Source organism: Eubalaena glacialis, chromosome 5 (assembly GCF_028564815.1).
Source record: "Eubalaena glacialis isolate mEubGla1 chromosome 5, mEubGla1.1.hap2.+ XY, whole genome shotgun sequence".
Taxonomy (NCBI): domain Eukaryota; kingdom Metazoa; phylum Chordata; class Mammalia; order Artiodactyla; family Balaenidae; genus Eubalaena; species Eubalaena glacialis.
The window spans coordinates 136,929,744-136,953,407 of record NC_083720.1 but is presented as its reverse complement, the minus strand read 5'-3'; the positions used below and the strand labels follow the sequence as shown (position 1 = coordinate 136,953,407).

General features: G+C 39.1%; 1 protein-coding gene across 1 annotated transcript in view; it reads left to right on the top strand.

Annotated features, from left to right (window-relative positions):
- Positions 1-23,664, top strand: part of METAP1 (methionyl aminopeptidase 1) — a 68,361-nt gene that overhangs the window by 20,937 nt on the left and 23,760 nt on the right. Inside the window, exons 2-3 of the mRNA XM_061192598.1 lie at positions 16,704-16,755; positions 22,413-22,528. Coding sequence (XP_061048581.1) covers positions 16,704-16,755; positions 22,413-22,528 — 168 coding nt within the window. The remainder of the gene's footprint in view (positions 1-16,703; positions 16,756-22,412; positions 22,529-23,664) is intronic.

The following is a 23,664-nucleotide window of genomic DNA, read 5'->3' as shown; positions in this document are numbered from 1 at the left end:
CTTTCCTTTCCTGTGTAACTCATTACTTAGCTTTCTGTGTACTTGTCTTTAATTACCCTAACCTTTCCTCTGGTTTTGTAAGTCTTTTTTTAGTATATTTAAACATACTTGGTATTCTTTACTTGATTTCGTGTTCTTGAAGAGTCTCTTCCAGAGTCTTCTGACCTCTCCAACCTGGATTAGTCCATCTCTAGATCTGTTGTATAGTGAGTTTTTTTTTTGGTAGGGAGGTGGGTGGGATGGGGAGGGGATCATCTTACATCGTCCTGTGGTTTTCTTTTATCTTCTCTAATGTAGCATCCCCTGATTCCTACATCCTGCTAAAATATTTCATGGAAAATTTCCTTGAAAAATAACATTTTGAGAAAATATTTTACTTTCTAGGGTTATAAAGCATTTGTTTCTAATTTAAAACCACATATGGGTAGCAGTTTTATATTTTATGCCCTTTAGTTAGAAATAATTTTGTTATTTAGAGGTTAGTGTGTGTGTGTGTGTGTGTGTATGATGGTAGAAGGTATTAAATAGCAATTTTACATGGAATATCTTAGTTTGGACCCAGAATAGGTACTTTCAAATTCAGGAATGCTTTTTATATATTGAGCACTCATTAAACATTAAATGATTGATTTTGGCAACTCTTAAACCTTCTATTTGTTGAAAGTTTCAAAATAGAAACAACCAAGTCTTATAGTTATGGAACCACAATACGGCAATGTGGTTGCTAAAGCAGTATCTCTAGAATTTATAAAATAGGCTTGTTGTATCTTCTTGAAAGGACATTTTCCTGAACTTTTTAATGTTACCCTATTCCTTCCTCTACCTTGTGTCTAGTAGGTCTTCTTGAATAGGCAGGTAGTTTTTTGTTTTATTTTGTTTTCTTTATTTGAAAATGAGGAAGAAAGGACTTGCTTGTAACCCACCAGAAGGAGTTTAAAAAGTCATGCTGTATAACGTTCTGGCAAAGTTTGCTCGTTTTTGTTATTTAGAGGTTGCGTTTTACCAACATGAAGAATTAGTAATCTAGTGGAGTGATTTGCTTAGCATTTTTTTTTTTGGCCGTGCCCTGCGGCTTGCAGGATCTCAGTTCCCGGACCAGAGATTGAATCCGGGCCATGGCAGTGAAAGCCTGGAATCCTTACCATTAGGCCACCAGGGAACTCCCTTGCTTAGCATTTAATAACTTTTCAATATTGTAATTTAAAGTTAATGAGTTTATTCTGTTTATGTAAAGTCCTTTCTGGGAGCTACTGATGCATCAGGATGGTTAAATTCTATTCAGTATAGTTTTTTAAAAAAAATATTTATTTATTTATTTATTTATGGCTGTGTTGGGTCTTCGTTTCTTTGCGAGGGCTTTCTCTAGTTGTGGCAAGTGGGGGCCACTCTAAATCGCGGTGCGCGGGCCTCTCATTATCGCGGCCTCTCTTGTTGCGGAGCACAGGCTCCAGACGCGCAGGCTCAGTAATTGTGGCTCACGGGCCTAGTTGCTCCGCGGCATGTGGGATCTTCCCAGACCAGGGTTCGAACCCGTGTCCCCTGCATTGGCAGGCAGATTCTCAACCACCGCGCCACCAGGGAAACCCCTATTCAGTATAGTTTTGATGCTGAGTGTTTTTCTGTGTATGTGTTTTAATTCCATGAAAATCTCGGAAGTTATTTTATTATAGTAATATTATATTTTGTTTATTAAAAAAGATAATACATGATAGATGTAGAGAATTTAAAGTGATGGGTGCCTTCTCCCCAAATTTATCTCTAATTCCTCAGGATCTCTATTAAATATTAACAGTTTTCTATGTATCCCAAGGTGTTTTCAAAGAACGTGGTGCATCTCTTAATCAGCATATTAGTCAACAGAATTCAATAAGAAACTTTCTTTTTTTAAAAAATTAATTAATTAATTATTTTAATTTATGGCTGTGTTGGGTCTTCGTTTCTCTGCCAGGGCTTTCTCTAGTTGTGGCAAGCGGGGGCCACTCTTCATCGCGATGCGCGGGCCTCTCACTATCGCGGCCTCTCTTGTTGCGGAGCACAGGCTCCAGACGCGCAGGCTCAGTAATTGTGGCTCACGGGCCCAGTTGCTCCACGGCATGTGGGATCTTCCCAGACCAGGGCTCGAACCCCTGTCCCCTGCATTGGCAGGCAGATTCTCAACCACTGCGCCACCAGGGAAGCCCAAGAAACTTTCTTGATAACATGGTTTATTATAGTGTCTAGTAGGAAAATAATTACTAACGGTAAGAGAATTAACATACAGTAATATAAGCTCTGTGGATGAAAACATTTAATTATAGAATGTTTAATAAGTGGTAAGTATGATTCTGTTTGAGACCAGTCTTTCGTTTCTTCTTTGACTTTATCCTTTGCCAATTCTTAGTATACACTGAGAAATGTTTATGTATTTTTCATATTTATATAAAAAAATTTTTTAAGTTAAAAATTTTTATTTATCCTTTTTTCTTAAATCTGTTTCCTTTTACCTAGATCTTACCTGCTTCTTCCTCTCTCCTCTATATGCTGCTAGATTGTTTTTGCTTTTATTTGTGTTTACCAGTGTATTATAGAGGATACAACTCAGGGACAGCCAGATGGAGGAGATGCATAGGGCAAGGGATTGGGGTGGGGGATTGTGGTGCAGAGCTGTATCTTATCCCTTTTACTGAGCCGTTGCTTCTTCAGAGCACTGTCCTGTGAGCCTTGTAGCTAGATAGAAAGAGAGTAGACTTTGGAGCCAGAGAGCCCTGTGTTGCAGTTCCAGCTCTGCCACCCAACAGCTGTTTGAACTGGTTCATATTATTTACCCCTTTCCTGCTTTAGTTTCCCCATCTGTAAAATGGGAATATTAATATGCAGTTCCTAGGATTAGTGTGAAGTTTTAATGATATAGTACATGTAAGGTGCCTGGCACAAAATAGGCCCTCACCAAATGGTAGTTTCCATTAGCAAATGTCAAGGCTGGACAGGCTTTTATCTGTAATGGAAGGTGATGTCGTGCTAACCCAGCTTGATGGGAACCTTCCTTTATAGATAGTCACCACTTGGTCCTTTTTACTCATTAAGATGATGACAGGGCTATTTTTATTTTTGAGACAAGATTTTGAAGCAGAGTATTATCCTTCCCTATTATCTGTTGGCCAGTAGTAATAAGGGTTGGTAGTAATAGTGAAATGGCAGGTAGACAGGAAAGGGAAGAAAGAGCAGCAAGAAAACCCTGGATTAAAATATCCAGCAATACATATCGAGAGACATAAAATGCCTACAACTTTGAAAAAAAATATTACTAAGTTGCATTATGCACTATGTAAAGGAATAATCCACCATAGTCAGCTAGTTTATTTCAGGGAGGTAGAAATCATTAAATAATAGGTGAAGCTATTAATATAATACATCAAATCATTACATCAGATACAAAAAATTGCTTATGAAGATGCTTAAAATGAATTTGATAGGATTCAATACCAGTTCCTAATAACATTATTTTAAGAGTAGAAATAGAAAAAATTATTTCCTTAATATAAGAAAAAGTATGATATCTCCAGTTTTATTCTTTTTCAAAATTGTTTTAGCTATTCTAGTTTGCCTTTGTATATCAACTTTAGAATCATACTTTTCTATGTTAAAAAAAATCCTGTTGGGATTTGTAAAAAAATATTTATTTATTTATTTATTATTTATTTATTTGGCTGTGCTGGGTCTTAGTTGCAGCACGCGGGATCTTCCTTGCGGCATGCGAGATTTTTAGTTGCAGCATGTGGGATCTTGTTCCCTGACCAGGGATTGAACCCGAGCCCCCTGCATGGGGAGTGTGGACCACCAGGGAAGTCCCCTCCTGTTGAGATTTTGATTGGAATTGCTTAAAACTTATAAATGAATTTGGGGAGAATTGACATCTTTCCTGTATTTAGTCTTCTACTTCAAGAGCACAGGATGTCTATTTATTTAATTCTTACTTGATTTCTTTTATCATTGTTTCTTAGTTTTCAGCATACAGCTCCTGTACGTCTTTTGTTATATTTATACTATTTATTTAATATTGGGAGGAGTGATTGTAAATGGTGTTATTTTGTGTATTTCCAATTACACATGGCCAGTATATAGAAATATGGTGGGTTTTTGTGTGTTGACCTTGTATTTGTGGCCCTGCTAAACTGATATTTTAGTTCTGGAAGTTTTTTTCCCTTGGTGTTTTTATATAGGTAATTATGTGAGCTTTGAATGGGGGCAGTTTAATTTCTTCCTTTCTGGTCTGTATGCCTTTTATATTTTTCTTACCTTGTTGCATTGTAAGACTTCCAGTGTGATGTTGAAATATCCATGTTGAAAGTGGACATCCTTGTCTGGTTCTGATCTTAGGGAGAAAGCACTGTGTCTTTCACATTAAATATGATATAATCTGTAGACTTTTTGTAGATGATTGTTATCAAGTTGAGGAAATTCTCTTCTAGTTTACTGAGAGTTTTTATCATGAATGGTTGTTGATTTTTGTTGCCAACTATATTGTGGATTTTTCTTTTTCTTGCACTTCTGTTACTTTCTGCTTCATGTATTTTGAAGCTCTGTTGTTTGATATATACAATTTAGACTGTTACATCATCTTAGTTAATTGACCTTTTAAAAAAAAATTCTGTAATTTTCCTCTTTACCCTTAGTAATTTTCTTTGTTATGTCATGTAGGTCCTGAGGCTCTGTTCATTTTCTTAAAAAAATCTTTTCTGCGTTCAAATGGGATAATTTCTTTCAGTCTTTTAGTTCACTGAATCTTTCCTTTGACATCTTCATTATGCTATTGAGTACATCCAATTAGTTTTTTAGTTTGGCATTGTATTTTTCAATTTTAAAATTTTCATTTGGTTTTTCTTTACATCTTCTTTGTGAAGATTTTCTTTTTTTTCCATTGATTGAAGAGTGTTTTGATTGATTGTTGGAATGCTTTAATAATAGCTGCTTTAAAGTCTTCATCAGTTACTGCCAGCATTGGTGTCATCTTAGCATTGGTGTCTGTTGACTCACTTCCCTTGTAAATTGAAATTGTCTAGGTTCTTTATATGCTGAATAATTTTAGATTGTATCCTAGAGATTTTGAATCTTATGAGATCTTGAGTCTTGTTTAAATCTTGTGAAGAATGTTGATATTTTAAGTTTTAGCTGGCTACTAATCTGGTTAGATTCAGCCTGCAAGTTCCAACATGCCTTCTTTGGGTCCAGTGTCAGTTCAGTTTTCAAAACCTAGCAGTGCCATTCAGATCTGTCCCTGAGACCTGGACGATGGTCTCTCTATTCTGTTCTCATACACATCAGTATTGTATTATGAACAGCTTTATGGGGTCACTTTCTGGAGCTCCTTCCTGGTACTTTCCGGTTCCTTGGGAATTCTCATTTTTGGTCCTCTGGCCAGAAAGCTGGGGTTTTAGTTACCTGCTTTGCTGCATACTTCATGACTGTGCCTTTGTCTGGGCCAAATAACAGGAGGACACAGAGAGAAGAAAATAATGGGGTTCAGCCCCACCCTCGCTGGACCATAGCTTCACTGATCAGAGAGGAGATGCCTCTTGCTCAGAACTTTGACTCCTATGAGCTCACGTTGTGGGTCGCCTCAGGATCACTTGGGGTTTGGGGTGTGAGAAGACAGAAACGAGAAAAGAAGGTGGACTGTATTCTGAGCACTTAGGAGTTCCCTTTCCTGTTCCTTGAGCCAGAATTAGAGGGCTTCTGGACTGCTCTGTGTTTGTGCCCCGGTGGCCACTTCCATGTTGCCCCTGGTGATTTTGGTGGGGGAGGATGGTAAACTCATCACCAGTTCAGTGGTTCCTCAAATAGCTGTGCCGTACATTCTGTTTGGGTTTTGTAGTTGGACTAAATCTGTGAACCTCTGACTTTTGTCTCCTTTACAGTGGCTACTGATGTCTCTGCTCAATGTTTCTTTAATTTAAAAAATTTAAAAAAAAACAACCCTAAAACCTGGCTTCCTAAGGTTTGCTTTTGTGTCTGAATATCTTAGAATTCTGCCAAAGGTTAGTCACAAGTTGTGCTCACACACCTTGAGCTGGCAGGCTGTTCTCTGTGATGGTCTCTGTGTTGTCTGGAGAGCCTGTTCAAACCTAAGGTTCTTCCCGACTCTTTTTTTTTTTTTTAAATTTTATTTATTTTTGGCTGCCTTGGGTCTTCGTTATTGTGCGTGGGCTTTCTCTAGTTGCGGCGAGCGGGGGCTACTCTTCGTTGCGGTGCATGGGCTTCTCATTGAGGTGGCTTCTTTTGTTGCGGAGCAGGGGCTCTAGGTGCGCGGGCTTCAGTAGTTGCAGTACGCGGGCTCAGTAGTTGTGGTGTGCACGGGCTTAGTTACTCTGAGGCATGTGTGGGATCTTCCCGGACCAGGGATCGAACCTGTGTCCCCTGCACTGGCAGGCAGATGCTTAACCACTGTGCCACCAGGGAGGTCCCTCTTCCCGACTCTTGCATCCCCTTCCCCAATGCGCAGGTTCCGTGGACAGTGATGCTAGTCAGCTACAAAGGCCACAGTCATCACTAGCTGCCTAATTGCCATAAGTTTTCATAAGCTAAGAATTCAGGGCAGGGTTTACACAGACATGTTAAAAATATACAGGTGCATCATCTTTTCAAATTTCAAGTTTAAATTGCTTTTAAAAATAATAAGATTGAGGGACTTCCCTGGTGGCGCAGTGGTTAAGAATCCGCCTGCCAATGCAGGGGACATGGGTTCGATCCCTGGTCTGGGAAGATCCCACATGCCACGGAGCAACTAAGCCCGTGCGCCACAACTACTGAGCCTGCGCTCTAGAGCCCGTGAACCACAACTACTGAGCCTGTGAGCCACAACTACTGAAGCCCGTGCACGTAGAGCCCGTGCTCCGCAACAAGAGAAGCCACCGCAATGAGAAGCCCGCACACCGCAACGAAGAGTAACCCCCGCTCGCCACAACTAGAGAAAGCCCCGCGAGCAGCAACTGAGACCCAACGCAGCCAAAAATAAATAAATTTATAAAAAAAAATAAAATTGATAAAACTGTTATTGGCCACACATTTTTACACAGTTTTCCCTACATTGCAGTTGAGGAAAGTGGAACGTAGAGATATTAAGATTTTTTTCCCCTTACAGCTAATAAATGATCAAGCTATGGGACAAGTCTGTCTGACTTCAAAGTCCATGATTTTAGCTGCTGCCCTAAACTTAATTTAGAAAATCATGTGAGTTTTGAGTTGTCCCTACCTATAAACCCTTTATGAATTATGAATTATCCTTAGTAGTAGGTAGGCAATGGATTTTTTTGTAGTGTTAAAAAAATTAGGTGAAAATACTAATTTTCTTTAACATTTTAAATGCTTCTTTTATCTCTCCTCTCTGATGGTTCGTTCTTTCCCCTCTCTTTCTTGATTTAAATTGGTGTGTAAACTTCTGTGTTCTCTAAATGAATCAGTTGGGATAGAGATGTTATTTTATTTAAGGAAATATGTGTCAGCTTCTGTGGGGGTAAAAAAAGATGCTGGGTGAGGCAAAAGTATTTTGTTCATATAACCTATTTAGAAAAGTTTTATAAATAGGTTGTATCGGGTTGCCAACTATATAAAGGCAGATCTTATTTTGCAATTTTGATATGCATGAATCTAGTTACCACAGAGTAGTTAAAACCAGTCTCCCAACAACATGAGTAATGACATGAAGTACATAAGACTTCACTGCTAGCTCTTCAGTCCTCAGATCACTGCGTAAATCACAGCTGTGCGTGTTGATCAGTAAGTGACCAGTCCCTCCACTTCTTTCAAAGCCTGTCAGCGATTGGTCCCTGTGCATCTGTCACTCGGTTCTCTTGCAGACAGCAGAGCCTGTAGTTGCCTAGCTTTCTTGTTTCCCAATGATAAACTTATGTGACATTTTACAAAAATGGATCATTGAAAGAAGGAATTGGCTAACAAAGATGGAAGTGCAACAAAGAAGTGCTAAGTGCTGGAAGTGAAATCTAAATGGAACATGAATGGAGTTGTGGAAGAAACAGCTGACCCAGGGGAGTGTTGACATTGCCCACCTTTCTAGAGACTCTATAGATGTGCAGCCAGAGGAAGTCGGACAGACTTGTTGACATAAATGAGGAAAATGGTTGTGATGAAAAGAATGATGGTGTCTCAGGGGAAGTGACACCAACAAAAAACTTTACATTAAAAGAACTCTCAGAGGTACTGAGAGTGCAAAGGATAAAATTTGGAAGCTGTTTTAAACCTAAAAAGGCGTATGACAATCTGCCAAGCATAACAATGATATTCACTCTGTTTACTGAGTTATACAGTGGGAAGAAGGCACACGTGTTCAAATTAGTCTTGATAAGTTTTTAAATAAAGAAATAAAATACTCTAATTTTCAATATATCTAATGTTTTAAATTACAGTATACTAAACAAATATTAGTTTTACTTTTTCAGTTTCCTGTATATTTATAACCTACAGTACGAGAATTTTTTTTAAACATCTTGTTCAATTATTTATTTATTTATTTATTTATTTATTTATTTATTTATTTATTTATTTATTTATGACTGTGTTGGGTCTTCAGTGCTGTGCACAGGCTTCTCTAGTTGCAGCGAACAGGGGCTACTCTTCATTGTGGTGCACGGGCTTCTCACTGCAGTGGCTTCTCTTGTTGCAGAGCACGGGCTCTACGCGTGCGGGCTTCAGTAGTTGTGGCATGTGGGCTCAGTAGTTGTGGCTCGCGGGCTCTAGACCTCAGGCTCAGTAGTTGTGGCGCATGGGCTTAATTGCTCCGTGGCATGTGGGATCTTCCTGGACCAGGGATCAAACCCGTGTCCCCTGCATTGGCAGGCGGATTCTTAACCACTGTGTCACCAGGGAAGCCCAAGAGAATTTTTAATATTTTGATAAAAAGTTTTAAAGGTCATGGAACAATTGTGATTTTCCCTGTTGATTATGAAGATTGCTTTTTACGGTCACAGCTTGTATGGTTGTTTACTACTATGCAAAGCAAGGACTGCCTGTATTAAAAATCAGTTTTATGGAGTTCTTCAGGACCATTCTGTGTATTAAAGTTTTAATTTTGGGTTTGTGGATGGAGAGCACGGATGCTGTAAACTCAAGTCTTCATCAGGTTGTTCCTTCATTTAAAACCCTTTAATGGCTTTTTCTGTTGTCATTAGAATAGACCAGAATTTTTAACAGGCTCTGATCTCTGCCTCTGTCTTTAGCTCTTGTCTTCTACCTCTTCTCACAGCACTGTGTATTTTTTCTGTTTAGCCCTTATGACTTAAACTATGTAGTAAATTGTGTGATTAGCCATGTAATATTTGTCTAGAATAGGCCTATATTGTTCACTGCTGAATGCCCAGCACCTATGCGCATATAAACATGTGCTTACAAGTCTGTTCATTCATTCATTCATACATACAAGTACAGAGTTCATGTTACAACCACATGGCACTCTGTATTTTATATGTGCATGGATATAATTTTTTTCTGTGGAGGGGATTGATTGCTTTCCCAAGATTCTCAAAGGCTTCAGTGGTCTGAAAATGTTAAGTATTGTACTGTAGGAATTGATACAGTGAAATGTATACTCAAGCCTAGATGGTATCATTAAACATTAAAGATGTTCACTTTCCAGTCTACATTTGAATATTTGGACATACAAGATATTATATATGGCCCTGAGCAAGCATTTAAAATTATTACATTGTCTGTAGAAGATAAAATTCATTTTAAAAATGGTTATTTGTGTTGGGATATATTAATATAGTAGCATTTAAAAAATCTCTATCAATTTTACATAAGATATAAGACAGAGTAGAGTTGCTGTTGGGTGGGAAATCGGCTGCTTGGCAAATTTCATCTTCTAGAAAATTGTAAATTTCTTCTAGTTTTCAAACTGTGTTTTCCTTTTCAAATTACCTATTGATTTTTTTTTTTTTTTGGATCCTGATTCAGTTATATCTTAAGTTCTTTAAAGGGGTTTATTTAGCTGGAATCTTTAATTTTTTCAGGGAAGACTATTCACAGTATTGCTGTAGTATTGGCTATATCAATACCTAGGAGACATGTAAGCCACTTTAGCCATACTTAGTTCTCATTGGGCAGACATTCAGTTGCTTTATTCTAAGCTGGCATAATGAAAATGGTTTGAAAATTGTACCAAGTATAGTTGGTATGCAGATGGTTGGCCTGGTGTTAAGGAAACATTGGAGTTAAGGCCTGGAAGTGAAGGATGGCAGTAGCATGCCTACCATGCTGCCATGGTGGGATTTTTGCCTCTGGGCTTGGTGGACTCAGACTGCGGTCCTAGGACCTGCCCTGAACTTCTCCCTTCACTCCCTTCCTTCCATCCCTGACCTTTTCCTTGCTGACAGTCTTACTACCATAAACATCTCTGCTGTAGGCTAGACTGGAAGAAGGAAAACAAGAAGCTCCAGTCTGTCTTGTCACTTTTGCCAGTCATGTCTATGAGGAGGAATAGTTTGGAGAGGGAAGGAATAGAAGAGGTTGAAATTGCTGACTGAAGTTAGGTTTCTTAAAGTAACATCATGTGCCTTTGCTTGCCCCATTTAAAAATTACCATGGATAATTGGGAGTTGAGTCCATACATAAGTACATGTAAGTGGAAAAAGCTTCAGAAAGACTGTAGTTAGTCCCTCACCCTGTTTTAGTGTGTGCTCTGATGTCTTGTTAGTCACTGTATTAGTTTCCTGTGGCCGCTGTAACAAATCCCCCAAACTGAGTGGCTTAAAACAACAGACATTTATCCTCTTTTAGTTCTGGAGGCCAGAAGTCCAAAGTCAGTTTCATTGAACCTAAATCAAGGTGCTGGCAGGGCCACGCTCCCTCCAGGGGCTCTACCACATCACTCTGATCTCTGCCCTCCTAGGCACATTATGTTTTCCTTTTCTCTGTGTGTGAACCCCCCTCTTCCTCCTTCTTACAAGGACACTCATGATGATGGCATTTAGGGCCAACCTGCATAATCCAGGATAATTTCCCTGTCATAAAATCCTTAATTTAATCACATATGCAGCAACCCCTTTCCCGAATAAGGTAACATTTTACAGGTTCCAGGGATTTTATTATTGCTGCTTTCACCCATCACTCCTCCAGCCCCCTTTTTGTCTTTTATTAAACAGGTGAGTGATTGTTTATCCCACTGTTCTTTGAGTTTTCGTACCTCATAATCCAATGCAGTTTCTAACCAGTATATCCACCAAAACTAAAGTTGTAGCATTTTTTACTGACGTCTCTGTTATTGTTTTTCTACTATGATGAGGGGTCTGGAGGTGGATGTGTTGAGACTTGGAACAGCAGCTCCACAAAGTCATTAGGGACCCAGGCTTCTTGGGGTGTGCTTGTCGTTTTGCAGGCACAGCACTGCTGCTTCACTTCAGGCAACATCTCCGGGTTTGAAGAGGGGAAAGGGCAAAGAGTAAAAGATAGGTGTTTCTTTTCTCAGAAGCTTTGCAGAAGCCCCACCCAACAACTGGGCTTACACTTGGTTGGCCAGACTGGGTCACGTGTCCACCTGCAGCTTCAAGGAGGCTGGGAATGTTTTTAGCAGTGTTCCCACACCTCCACTCTAGCAGGATTCTTTGGCTGTTGAGGAAAGGGGAGGATGGCTATGAAGCAGGCAGCTTGCAGTCTGTCCTGGAAAGTGATGAAAGCAGTTCACATTTCCTTCTACAGCTACAAGGCTTTTTTTTTTTTGGCTGCACTGTGCAGCACGTGGGATCTTAGTTCCCTAACCAGGGATTGAACCCAGGCCCTCGGCAGTGAAAGGGCTTGGAGACCTAACCACTGGACCACCAGGGAATCCCCTAGAAGGCTTTTGTGTATATGATCACATTATCTTTGTTTCTTCCCTAACGGTTGTGGAGAAAACCTGCTTAATGCTGGGTATGGTGGTAAGCACTAAGATGTCGTACATTGATACTTGCTATGTGCTAGACACTTTAACTACTTTTATATATGTTAGTTGCATTATCTCCTTTAATCCGCTATGTGAACTTCTCCTGGAGAAAATCAACCCACTTTATAGGTGGAGCAACTGAGGATCCATTAAACTGGTAGTAAGTATCATCATTTCCTAGACTTAAAGGTAAAATTTTAGAGCTTATAATGGTATAGCTAATACATGGTACAGCTTAATCACACCTGTGTTTTCTAGTTCCAGGTTTGGTGCTAAATCAGTGCTTTGAATTGATATGCGCAAACCACGCCGCCCACCCCCCCCCCCCCCGCCCCGCCCAGCCCAATCACACACTAAAACAGTCAGTGAGAAAGCATGACCTGTAGTCAGGTAATCCTGGTTTTGAGTCCTCGTTCTGCCAGGTACGGTTCTGTTATGTGATAGACAAGATTACCTAGTTTATCTGTGCTTCAGTTTTATCATTTGTAAAATGGGGACAGTGCCATCTGCCTCGCAGGGTTTTCGTGAGGATGAAATGAGATATAGGTGTATAGTGCACATATATTTAGTAAATGATAATTTACAGTTTTTACTATGGTTGTCTTCCTATTATAATTCAACATTGAGTTTTCCTTTCTTATGTAATGCAGCGGTCCCCAGCCTTTTTGGCACCAGGGACTGCTTTCGTGGAAGACAATTTTTCCATGGACCAGGGTGGGGGGGGGGGTTGTTTCGGGATGATTCAAGCACATTACATTTATTGTGCACTTTATTTCTATTATTATTACATTGTAACATATAATGAAATAATTATACAACTCACCGTAATGCAGAATCAGTGGGAGCCCTGCACTTGTTTTCACTTGGAACTCACTGATAGGGTTTTGATGTGAGTCTGCAAGCAGCTGATTGATTATGGTCTCTGTGCAGTCAGACCTCTCTGCTAATGATAATCTGTATTTGCAGCCGCTCCCCAGCGCTAGCCTCATCTCTTCAGCTCCACCTCAGATCATCAGACATCAGATTCTCATGAGGAGCGCACAACCTAGATCCCTCGCATGCGCAGTTCACAGTAGTGTTCACGCTCTCGTGAGAATCTAATGCTGCTGATCTGACAGGAGGCGGAGCTCAGGTGGTAATGCGAGCAATGGGGAGCGGCTGTTAATACAGATGAAGCTTCGCTTGCTCACCCGCCCGCTGCTCACCTCCTGCTGTGCGGCCTGGTTCCTAACAGGCCACAGACCGGTACCGGACCGTGGCCCAAGGGTTGGCGACCCCTGATGTAATAGGTTAATACTGAAGAAATAATTTATTCCTTTTTAGTTCTTGGGACTTTTTGATTAATCTTAATAATCCTTTTTTGTGGCAAAATCATAGAAAAATATTTGTTTTTCTACTAATTTCCTATAACTCCATGGTGGGGAGGAATTGATTTTTGTGCCAGTTGTGAGTGGTTTTTGTAGTGACAACAGATAGGGGTAACTCTAGTTTCCTTCCTGTATTAGTTTTCTATAGCTGCCAAAACAAATTACAACAAACTTGGTGGCTTAAAACAACACAGATTTGTTATCTTGCAGTTCAGTATGTCTGACACAGGTCTCAGGGCTAAAAGCAGGTGTTGGCAGGTTGGCATTCCTTTCTGGAGACTCTAGGAGAATCTGTTATTTGCTCTTTTCAGTTTCTAGAGGCTCCTTGCATCTCTTGGCTGGTGGCTCCCTTCCTCTGTCTTCATAGCCAGTAATGTAACATCTCTGTGGCCATGCTTCCATCATTACATCTTTCTCTGACTCCTTCTGCCTCCCTCTTCCACCTCTTAAGGACACTGTGATCACATTAGTCCCATCTGGGTAAACAGTGTAGTCTCCCCATTCTCAAAGTCAGCTGATTAACAGCTTACATTCCCCTTTACCTTAGTTGTAAACTAACATATTCACAGGTTTTGAGGATTAGGACACGGACGTCTTTAGGCACCATTATTCTGCCTCCTATATCTCCCATCCTCCCCAAAAGACTGAGCTCGGTTCCAGCTTCAAAACTGGAGAAGTCTTTAATGTTGCATATACCTTTTTATACAGTTGAAGTCTATTGAGGTTGTAGGTTGTAGTCGGAGGTAGTGGGTTAATCTGGGATTTTTGACTCAACTGCTGCTGGTTGTGGAAGATGCGAGGGGAGTGAAGGGGAAGTAGTGAAGGTCTGGCCCTGGAGGGAGAAACCAGCCTTTCCGAGGCTGTTGGGTAAATCTCTAGGGAAAGCAGCTTTTAGCATCACTGGTGTAATGGGTCTTGATTACTACATAGTCCTAGGGATTTTTTTTTCTCCTTCTATTTTTTCCTTAGCTTTCCTCTTATTCCTGGATTTTTTTGTGTGTGTTTGCAAAGTCAAAACGTTTGTAGGAATTTGTGAAATTTCTTAGTATTTGTAATGATTTATTTGAGTAATTTTAAATTCTTTGAAGGAAAGGCTATAAAAATCAAAGCATAAATAAAATCTATGTCTGGTTGAATTCATTTTTCTAATTTATTACTTGAGTTCATTACTTGAATTCAATTTACTACTTGAATTCATTTTCCCAATTCAGTACTACTTACTGGTGTCTGAACTATGTCACACAAACATGTTTTCCCAACTAATAAGTCTAGTCTTTCTAGTTATTTATTTATCCATTCTGATCAATATGCAGGTGTTCACTGAAACTCCTCCATGTGCCAGGTGCTCTGCTTGGCTCTGGAGATATAGTGGTAAACTTGACATAGTCGCTTCCCTCATGGAGCTTACAGTCTAGTCTAGTAGGGCTGTCAGCACATAGTAAAGAAAGTGGATATGACTAACTGGGAGTCAAACTACTATAAATCATGGAAGAATCTGCAAAATTTTCCTTATTTTTATTTCCCCCAGTGTATGATTACTTCATTGGTTCAGAGTTCTTTTCAAATACTTCAAAATAATTTGATGACATAAAATTGAAATATAACTATGGCTACTGTTTACAATATTGACTGATGTTTTTTGGCTTATTTGGAGTATGTAATCTGAAGTTTAGGTTGCTTTATTTTATTTTATTTTTTTTTTGAATTTTATTTTATTTATTTTTTTATACAGCAGGTTCTTATTAGTTATCTATTTTATACATATTAGTGTATATATGTGAATCCCAGTCTCCCAATTCATCACACCACCACCCCCCGACACCCACCACTTACCCGCCTTGGTGTCCATACGTTTGTTCTCTACATCTGTGTCTCAATTTCTGCCCTGCAAACCGGTTCATCTGTACCATTTTTCTAGGTTCCACATATATGTGTTAATATACGATACTTGTTTTTCTCTTTCTGACTTACTTCACTCTGTATGACAGTCTCTTCACTCTGTATGACAGATCCATCCACGTCTCTACAAATGATGCAATTTCGTTCCTTTTTATGGCTGAGTAATATTCCATTGTACATATGTACCACATCTTCTTTATCCATTCATCTGTCGATGGGCATTTAGGTTGCTTCCATGACCTGACTATTGTAAATAGTGCTGCAATGAACATTGTGGTGCATGTGTCTTTTTGAATTATGGTTTTTCTCAGGGTATATGCCCAGTAGTGGGATTGCTGGGTCATATGGTAATTCTATTTTTAGTTTTTTAATGAACCTCCATACTGTTCTCCATAGTGGCTGTATCAATTTACATTCCCACCAACAGTGCAAGAGAGTTCCCTTTTCTCCACACCCTCTCCAGCATTTGTTGTTTGTAGATTTTCTGATGATGCCCGTTCTAACTGGTGTGAGGTGATACCTCATTGTAGTTTTGATTTGCATTTCTCTAATTATTAGTGATGTTGAGCAGCTTTTCATGTGCTTCTTGGCCATCTGTATGTCTTCTTTGGAGAAATGTCTATTTAGGTCTTCTGCCCATTTTTTGATTGGGTTTTTTTTTTTTTAGTATTGAGCTGCATGAGCTGTTTATATATTTTGGAGATTAATCCTATGCCTGTTGATTCATTTGCAAATATTTTCTCCCGTTCTGAGGGTTATCTTTTCATCTTGTCTGTAGCTTCCTTTGCTTTGCAAAAGCTTTTAAGTTTCTTTAGGTCCCATTTGTTTATTTTTGTTTTTATTTCCATTACTCTAGGAGGTGGATCAAAAAAGATCTTGCTGTGATTTATGTCAAAGAGTGTTCTTCCTGTGTTTTCCTCTAAGAGTTTTATAGTGTCTGGTCTTACATTTAGGTCTCTAATCCATTAGGTTGCTTTATGAAATGAGTTTTAAAATAGGCATTATCATTTTTAAGCTTTTCCAAATATTTAATGTAGTGAAGTTACAGATGTTAATTTTCGCAAATAAAGTTTCCAGTAACTATTTCTTATATATAACGTTCTTTAAAATATTTCTAATTAAGGAAAGCCTGGGGGCTTCCCTGGTGACGCAGTGGTTGAGTATCTGCCTTCCAATGCAGGGGACACGGGTTCGATCCCTAGTCCGGGAAGATACCACATGCCGCGGAGCAAGTAAGCCCGTGCGCCAGAAGTACTGAGCCTGTGCTCTAGAGCCTGTGAGCCACAACTACTGAGCCCGCGTGCCGCAACTACTGAAGCCCATGCTCCACAACGAGAGAAGCCACCGCAATGAGAAGCCTGCACACCGCCATGAAGCGTAGCCCCCGCTCACCACAACTAGAGAAAGCCCGTGTGCAGCAATGAAGACCCAGCACAGCCAAAAATAAATAAATAAAATAAATAAATTTATTTAAAAAGAAAAAAAGCAAAGGAAAGCCTGACACTAATTTTCATGTTTGTTCCTTTTAGGAATGTTTTAAAGGAAGCTGGGCTACTCACAAGTTACTACATAAGAAAGCAAGTAAGTAAAGTCACACATCTCTATACCATTTTTCTTAGAAGTGGCTTTGTGCAGAAGACAAGAATTCTTCCAGCTCTGAAAGCGTATATTTGAATGTTCTGACTGTATAATCCCAAAAGCTAGAATTAGGACATTTTTTGTTCTTTGTGGTATGTAATCATTTAAATAAAACGTGACTAATATCTCTGTTAATCTTGTTTCACATATGTAACATGAAAACATGAGATGGCTGCCACGAGTGGGATCTGGCTTGAGCAATACCAGAGGACGTCCTAAACTTTTGGCGTCTGGCACCCTCTTTCCTTTGTTAGAAGCGTTTGTGTGTTGTAGGCAGGGGCGCACGAGCTATCTGGCTTCATTTAATCAAATCGCTTTTGTTCTTGTTTAGTTTCAATTTCAGTTGCTTTGTCTAACTCAAAATTATATCGCTTTGTTTTTTTGGTGTTTTAATGTTATTACTTACAACCTAATGTTTAATTTTCCTTTTTGAAGTTCCTTTTTGAGACACCACAAAGTGAAACTATTGGCTGCTTTTTAGCTATTGCTGTCAACCACACTGATCTATTGCTGATTCGAATGGCCTTTCCTGCTTTGACGACTCATCCTATAAATTCAAGCCGTTAGCGTGGCTAGGTCACGACAACTCGTCACAATTACTTGAAAATTGACAAGGGCTTTTTTTCTTATAGCACTGCCATCCTTATGGGTGGATTGGCAGATAGTACGTGGTTCTTGGTATAAGGTTTTCTTTCAACTTACTGATCTTGGTATTTTTAGTTCATCTACTTTATATTTTTAAGGAATTTGCTGATTTAATAAAGTTTGGTAGATTGTTTTATATGTGTATATACCTTAAAAATCTCATTGAGGTCAGTTGAACCACCATTTGAAGGAAAAGGAAATAAAAATTTAAAAAGACATATATTCTGTGGTTGTATAAAGTGAAGTCTACATTTAATGGAAATGCTAGGCTATTGTGGGAGGAAATGTGGTTAGAGATGAGGAAAAATGATGTGAATAAATGAGTTTAAAAAGCATAAATGACAGGTTTTGCTACCTCCAAAGTATAGAGATAGGTTTAAACATGCCATTTTATTTTATTCACTTATACTTTAAATACTGTATATCAAATGTGTTAGGTATTTTTAGAGCTCTTTGAGCCAATTATTAACATTTTATATTCAGCAACTTAAAAGCACAGGGAACTGAAGGATTGAGGTGAAAGAGTATGTTACTAAAAGAACTTGGGGCTTCCCTGGTGGCGCAGTGGTTAAGAATCCGCCTGCCAATGCAGGGGACACGGGTTCGAGCCCTGGTCCAGGAACATCCCATGTGCCACGGAGCAACTAAGCCCATGAACCACAGCTACTGAGCCTGCACTCTATAGAGCCCGCAAGCCACAACTGCTGAGCCCACGTGCCACAACGACTGAAGCCTGTGTGCCTAGAGCCCATGCTCTGCAACAAGAGAAGCCACTGCAATGAGAAACCCGTGCACCGCAACGAAGAGTACCCCCCCTCGCGGCAACTAGAGAAAGCCCGCATGCGGCAACGAAGACCCAATGCAGCCATAAAGAAAGAAAGAAAGAAAGAAAGAAAGAAAGAATGGGTCTCTACTCCAAGTGTTTGCCAACTCATTGAAGTGTGCTTGTTTCTTCAATATTGGGTTTCTAGGATAGAGCTATTTCATTATGACTTACACTGCAAGAGAATTAAACAGCTGGTGTTCCCTAAGTAGTTGTTACTGCACTGGACTAAGACGGTTTGTGTTTTACTTATACCTCTAGAGTTTAGTATGGTGCCATGTTTCAGATTGTGCCCTCTTGGATCTTAGGGGATGATTTCTTCAGTGGGTGAGCCTAATATTCTTGATCACTTTGGGCTGTGTTGGGTAGAGTCAGCCCTCAGCTGCCAGCCCTGTGTCTTTCACACCCTAATAAATTGACCCCACCTACCATTGTGGATGACAGTCCTAGAGGAGGGAATGGTGTGGGGAAAGGTGATCTCCAGGGCTAAGAAGAGTATTGAGAAGGGGATTAGGGGAAAAGAATGTTGGGCTGGGAAGGAACCAGGGCATCTTCAAAGATAGCACCTCATTCCAAGAAGCAATAGTGAAATAATGTAGCAAACAGTTCATGTGCACTGATCTCTAATTAAAGATAACTGATTTATATTTATGTTCATGAGGGATATTGGTCTGTAATTTGCTTTTAATATCTTTGACTGGATCTGGCATTAGAGTAATCGTGGACTCATAGAATGGGAAACATTTCCTCCACTTCTATTTTCTGGAAGAGGTTGTGTAGAATTGGTATTATTTCTTCTGTAAATGTTTGGTAGAATTCACCAGTGAAATCATTTGGACCTGGAGTTTTCTTGGTTGCAGAAGCTAATCAGACCTTAGGAATATTTCAAGTGTGAGTTAAATGACTCAAGAGCAGAATTTACTTTTTATGTGTCATAGTAAAGAAGACCAGTTAGGTTGTAAAGCCCTTAAATGCATGTAATCCTGATGCTTGGGTGCATATTTCTTACACATATCTCCTGCCAGAGTTTACACAGTACCATTTGCCTTTAGTCTGTCTGATCTGTAAAAGTTGTAGCACTTCACATCTCAATACTATATTATTTTACACTTTTTACACTCACCACTGATATACTCAGTGTGTTTCTTTGCCTCCCATTTTCCTAAAGTAAAAGGTGGACATGGTTGACAAGTATCTTTTGAATAGCCAAAGATATGATATAAAAACTCGTTTAAAAAAAAAAACACAAAAGAAAAACCTCTGTGGGATTTCCTGGCGGTCCAGTGGTTAGGACTTGGCGCTTTCACTGCCGTGGCCCGGGTTCAGTCCCTGGTCGGGGAACTAAGATCCTACAAGCTGCGCAGCGCGGCCAAAAAAAAAAACCACCTCTCAATAATACTTTTTATTCTACTCTTCTACCCTTCCAAATTAGTGTGCTTGAGTTTTGGATTGCGGAGGGAAGGTATTAGATAATATTTCAGAACTGGTTCCACCAAGCTTTGTGAGCACGGATTACTCTAAGCCTCACTTCCAAACTGCCGAAATCACGCATTTATTGTGAGTGTTAAATAAACAAATCTATGTAAAGTGCTTGGTGTATGTACAGTGCATAGTAAGTGCTCAGTAGCCATTTAATAATCATCTCTGGGAGAACTGAGTCAGGATTGTGATCAGAAAATTCTGTTCCAGGCAAAGGTTAGATATGGGCAGTTCTTTGGTGGCAGCTGAGGCCACCTGCACAGAACCTTTTAAAGAGGAAAGAAAGAAAGGTGTGCTGTACTTGGTACCTGATCTTGCACATATCAGGTACTCTTTGACACCACCTGCAGCTTACCTGGCCCTGTTGCATTGTGATGTTTGAAAGACAGCTTACAGATGTTTGCTTATGCTGTCCTATGCTTTCACAGTCATTTGAAAAAGACCAGTTAGTATGCAATTTTGTTACCAACCCCCAGTCCAATTCATATTTATTAGGTTTCTATTACGTATGTGTCTGGGACTTAGGGGCTTAGATCAATTGATCCGTAAATAGTTTACATTAAGTAAAACTTACTTCGGAAGAGAAACTTTCCCTAAGTAAATTATACCTAAAGACTAGAAAAGAGCTTGCCATATTTCATTCTTATTTAGATAGCTTTTGGATTATATTATTTGTTGGATGTCTGCTTTCAATTCTCTTGAAAATCGATTGTGGAAGGTTCAGAATCCAGATCAGTAGGAAGCTTTGAAAGATTTTACATCCTTCGTTTTCCCTGCACCCTCCCTTGGAGTATGTTAAAGCAAAAAGCCTGCATCTTGATTGCTGTTCTGTCCTGTTTCTGGTGAAAATTATCCTTGAAGTTCATGATTCAGACAGAGGCACTTGATGCAATCACAGCTAAAGCAGGTGTAAGTTGGCCTGCATTTTAAACTATTTTCTATAATGTTTGACCCTAGTGGCAGTGAATGGAGTCCATTTCTGTCCTGGAATGAGAAACAGCTTCGTGTGAATGTTAATGTCAATAGGAAAACTTTCCTGAACTTCATAGGGGAGAAAGATATCTAAAATTTAGTAGTGTAGTAGAGCTTTCCTTTCTCTTTTTCTATTCCTTTACTTTTTTTTATTTTGGCTGCGCCATGTGGCATGAGGGAATCTTATTAGTTCCCCGACCAGGGTTTGAACCCATGCCCCCTGATTGGGAGTTCAGAGTCTTAACCACTGGACTGCCAGGGAAGTCCCCTCTATTCCTTTACTTTATATGTAATATTATAATTGTATTTTCTTCCAAAATAATGTGAATGGATTAGTTGTATTTTTGCATTCTTTTCAATTGCCCCTCAAGGGCCTTTCAATCCCAAGTTGACCACATGCTCTTTGGAGAGAGTACTGGACTGGGAAGCAGCATTTCCACATTTCTGTGCCCATGTGAACCATCTTGCCTCAGTTTCCTCATCTGTAAAATGAGAAAATGAGATTAGATTGTCTTTTTCTGGTTGTTGATAACTGTAGTCACCATGCTGTACTTTATATCCCCAGGACTTATTTATCATATGACTGGAATTTTGTACCTTTTGATCACCTTCACCCATTTCACCATTCCTCTTTAGCTTAAGATGATATGATTCCATCTGTCCAAAATCAATTTTAAATAGATTGCTTAAAGGGAGGAGTTTTTTCCTTGTACACTTCTAAAATTATTTGAAGCTTGCCTTTTAAAACCTGTGATAACATTACAATAATCAGGAAAACGCTGGTGTGCATTGGGAGGTGTATAGGCTGCTACTTGGTGTAGGAGGGATTTGAATTCCTGCTGTTTAAAGTCTTAGGTTAGTAGTTTTATTTTGGTTTTTGGATAAGAACTGCAGTTAATGTGCTCAGATACCATTGAGGGTAGGTTCTGTGTGAAGATTTTTAGGTGTATTTCAGTAAATACATCATTATATATTATTAACTAACCTGGTAGTAAGGTGTGTGTTTGATTCTTAATTTTTCTAATGAATTTTCAGTAACTTTCAATTGATTGTTCCCTCCCCGTATCTTTGCCTTTTCCTACTTCCTTCTATTACCTACTTCTTTCTGTTACCTCCTTCCTGAAAAAAGGCAAATGATACTCACAAAATTTTCTAAGCAACTTAAAATGTTGACTTGAAAGTCATTCATCAGCTAAGTGAGAAGTTTTTGTTTTTTACTTTAAATTTGCTTTGGGATTATTTAGAATCTGTTCTTTTAGTAAAAGCACAGAATCCATTTGTAATATCTGCTCTCAGTTGGGAAGTTTTCCCCAGGCTCAAATTTTGTATTTCAAAAAACAGGCTTCCTATAAATTGACATTGCAGAGAGAATACATTTCGTATTTACTCGAGAAAAGGAGTTCAACTATGAGCTGTTCCTATTCAACATTGTGCAAAAAATGAGAATATGTTTAGTTTGGGCTTTTTCTCGCAAGACAGTTAGATCTTTGCAGAGTCATAGGGCTGTGGACATAGCAAGAAAGCAGTAGCTTTGGTGACTTAGGTTAGGGTAGAAGTTTGCTGGATTTTGTGCCTGGGCTCTTTGGCTTGGCTTTCAAATAGTGACAGTTAAAGTATGCTGCTGCTCAGTGGCTTGACCACTGAGGCGTTTCTTTCTCTCATTCATCTATCCGTCTCCCAGAAGATGAAAAGGCCAAGCGAGAATCTGTGTCTCCCTGGACTGTGGAGGGTGATATCAACACTGACCCATGGGCAGGTTATCGATATACTGGTAAACTCAGACCACATTATCCACTGGTGAGTAAATAAGGTAATAAAAATTTAACATTCTTTTAAACCAGTTTTCATAATTTTCAGTTTCCTAAAAATGATACTCATAATTTGTATTCCAATTATGAATCATGTGATCAGGATTAAGTTTACATTCTAGCTTTTTAACTTTTATGGTACATTATTTAGAAGTTAGTAGGGATAATTGGCAATCATGGATGAAGTAGAAAAATTTTAGATGAGGGATTCTTTAATATTTAAAAAAGAATGAGGTAGAATAGATATTTTTTAGGCCAACATAATGGTAGTGTATATTACTACTTTTCTAAAATTTTTTTAGTATGATATACTTCTACCTTAATTTAGATATGGCTTTTCTGCCCTCCTGCTTCTTCCTGTGTTCTTGGCAGGCTGACTTCAGAGTCTTAACCTAGGAATTGACTTAAGTTGAAATTTATTTGTCATTCTCAAATACTTAAATTCTTTTTACTGTTGTTTTCTTTTTATAAAAGAGATACATCTTTAATTTTTAAAATTTGGAAAAATATCAAAAATATAAGAAAGTTTAATTGTAGCTCCCAGAGATAGTGTCCAGGAACATATTGGTGTACATTTACTTTGAGACATCATTTTGTTACTGATTTTGGTTCACCGATTTGTTCGGAACAACACGGGCACCTTCCTTGTCTGCGTGTAATCTTAAATCTTTAATGGCTTCTGTCACTCTCCCGATTCCTTACATATCCTGGGAAAGGGGGTGGCATTAGCACTAGGCTCGATCTTCACAAAATAGATACGTTGTGATATTTAAGATGTCATTTAAAACTTTTTTTTCCATTTAAGTCAGCGGTCCCCAGCCTTTTTGGCACCAGGGACTGGTTTCATGGAAGACAGTTTTTCCACGGGGCGGGGTCTGGGGGTGGTTCAGGCGCTTCTGTGAGTAATGGGGAGCGGCAGGTGAAGCTTAACTGCTCACCTCCTGCTGTGCAGTACGGGTCTGTGGCCAGGTGTTGGGGACCCCTGATTTATTTTACTTTATTTTATTTATTTATTTTTTTAACATCTTTATTGGAGTATAATTGCTTTACAATGGTGTGTTAGTTTCTGCTTTATAACAAAGTGAATCAGCTATACATATACATATATCATCATATCTCCTCCCT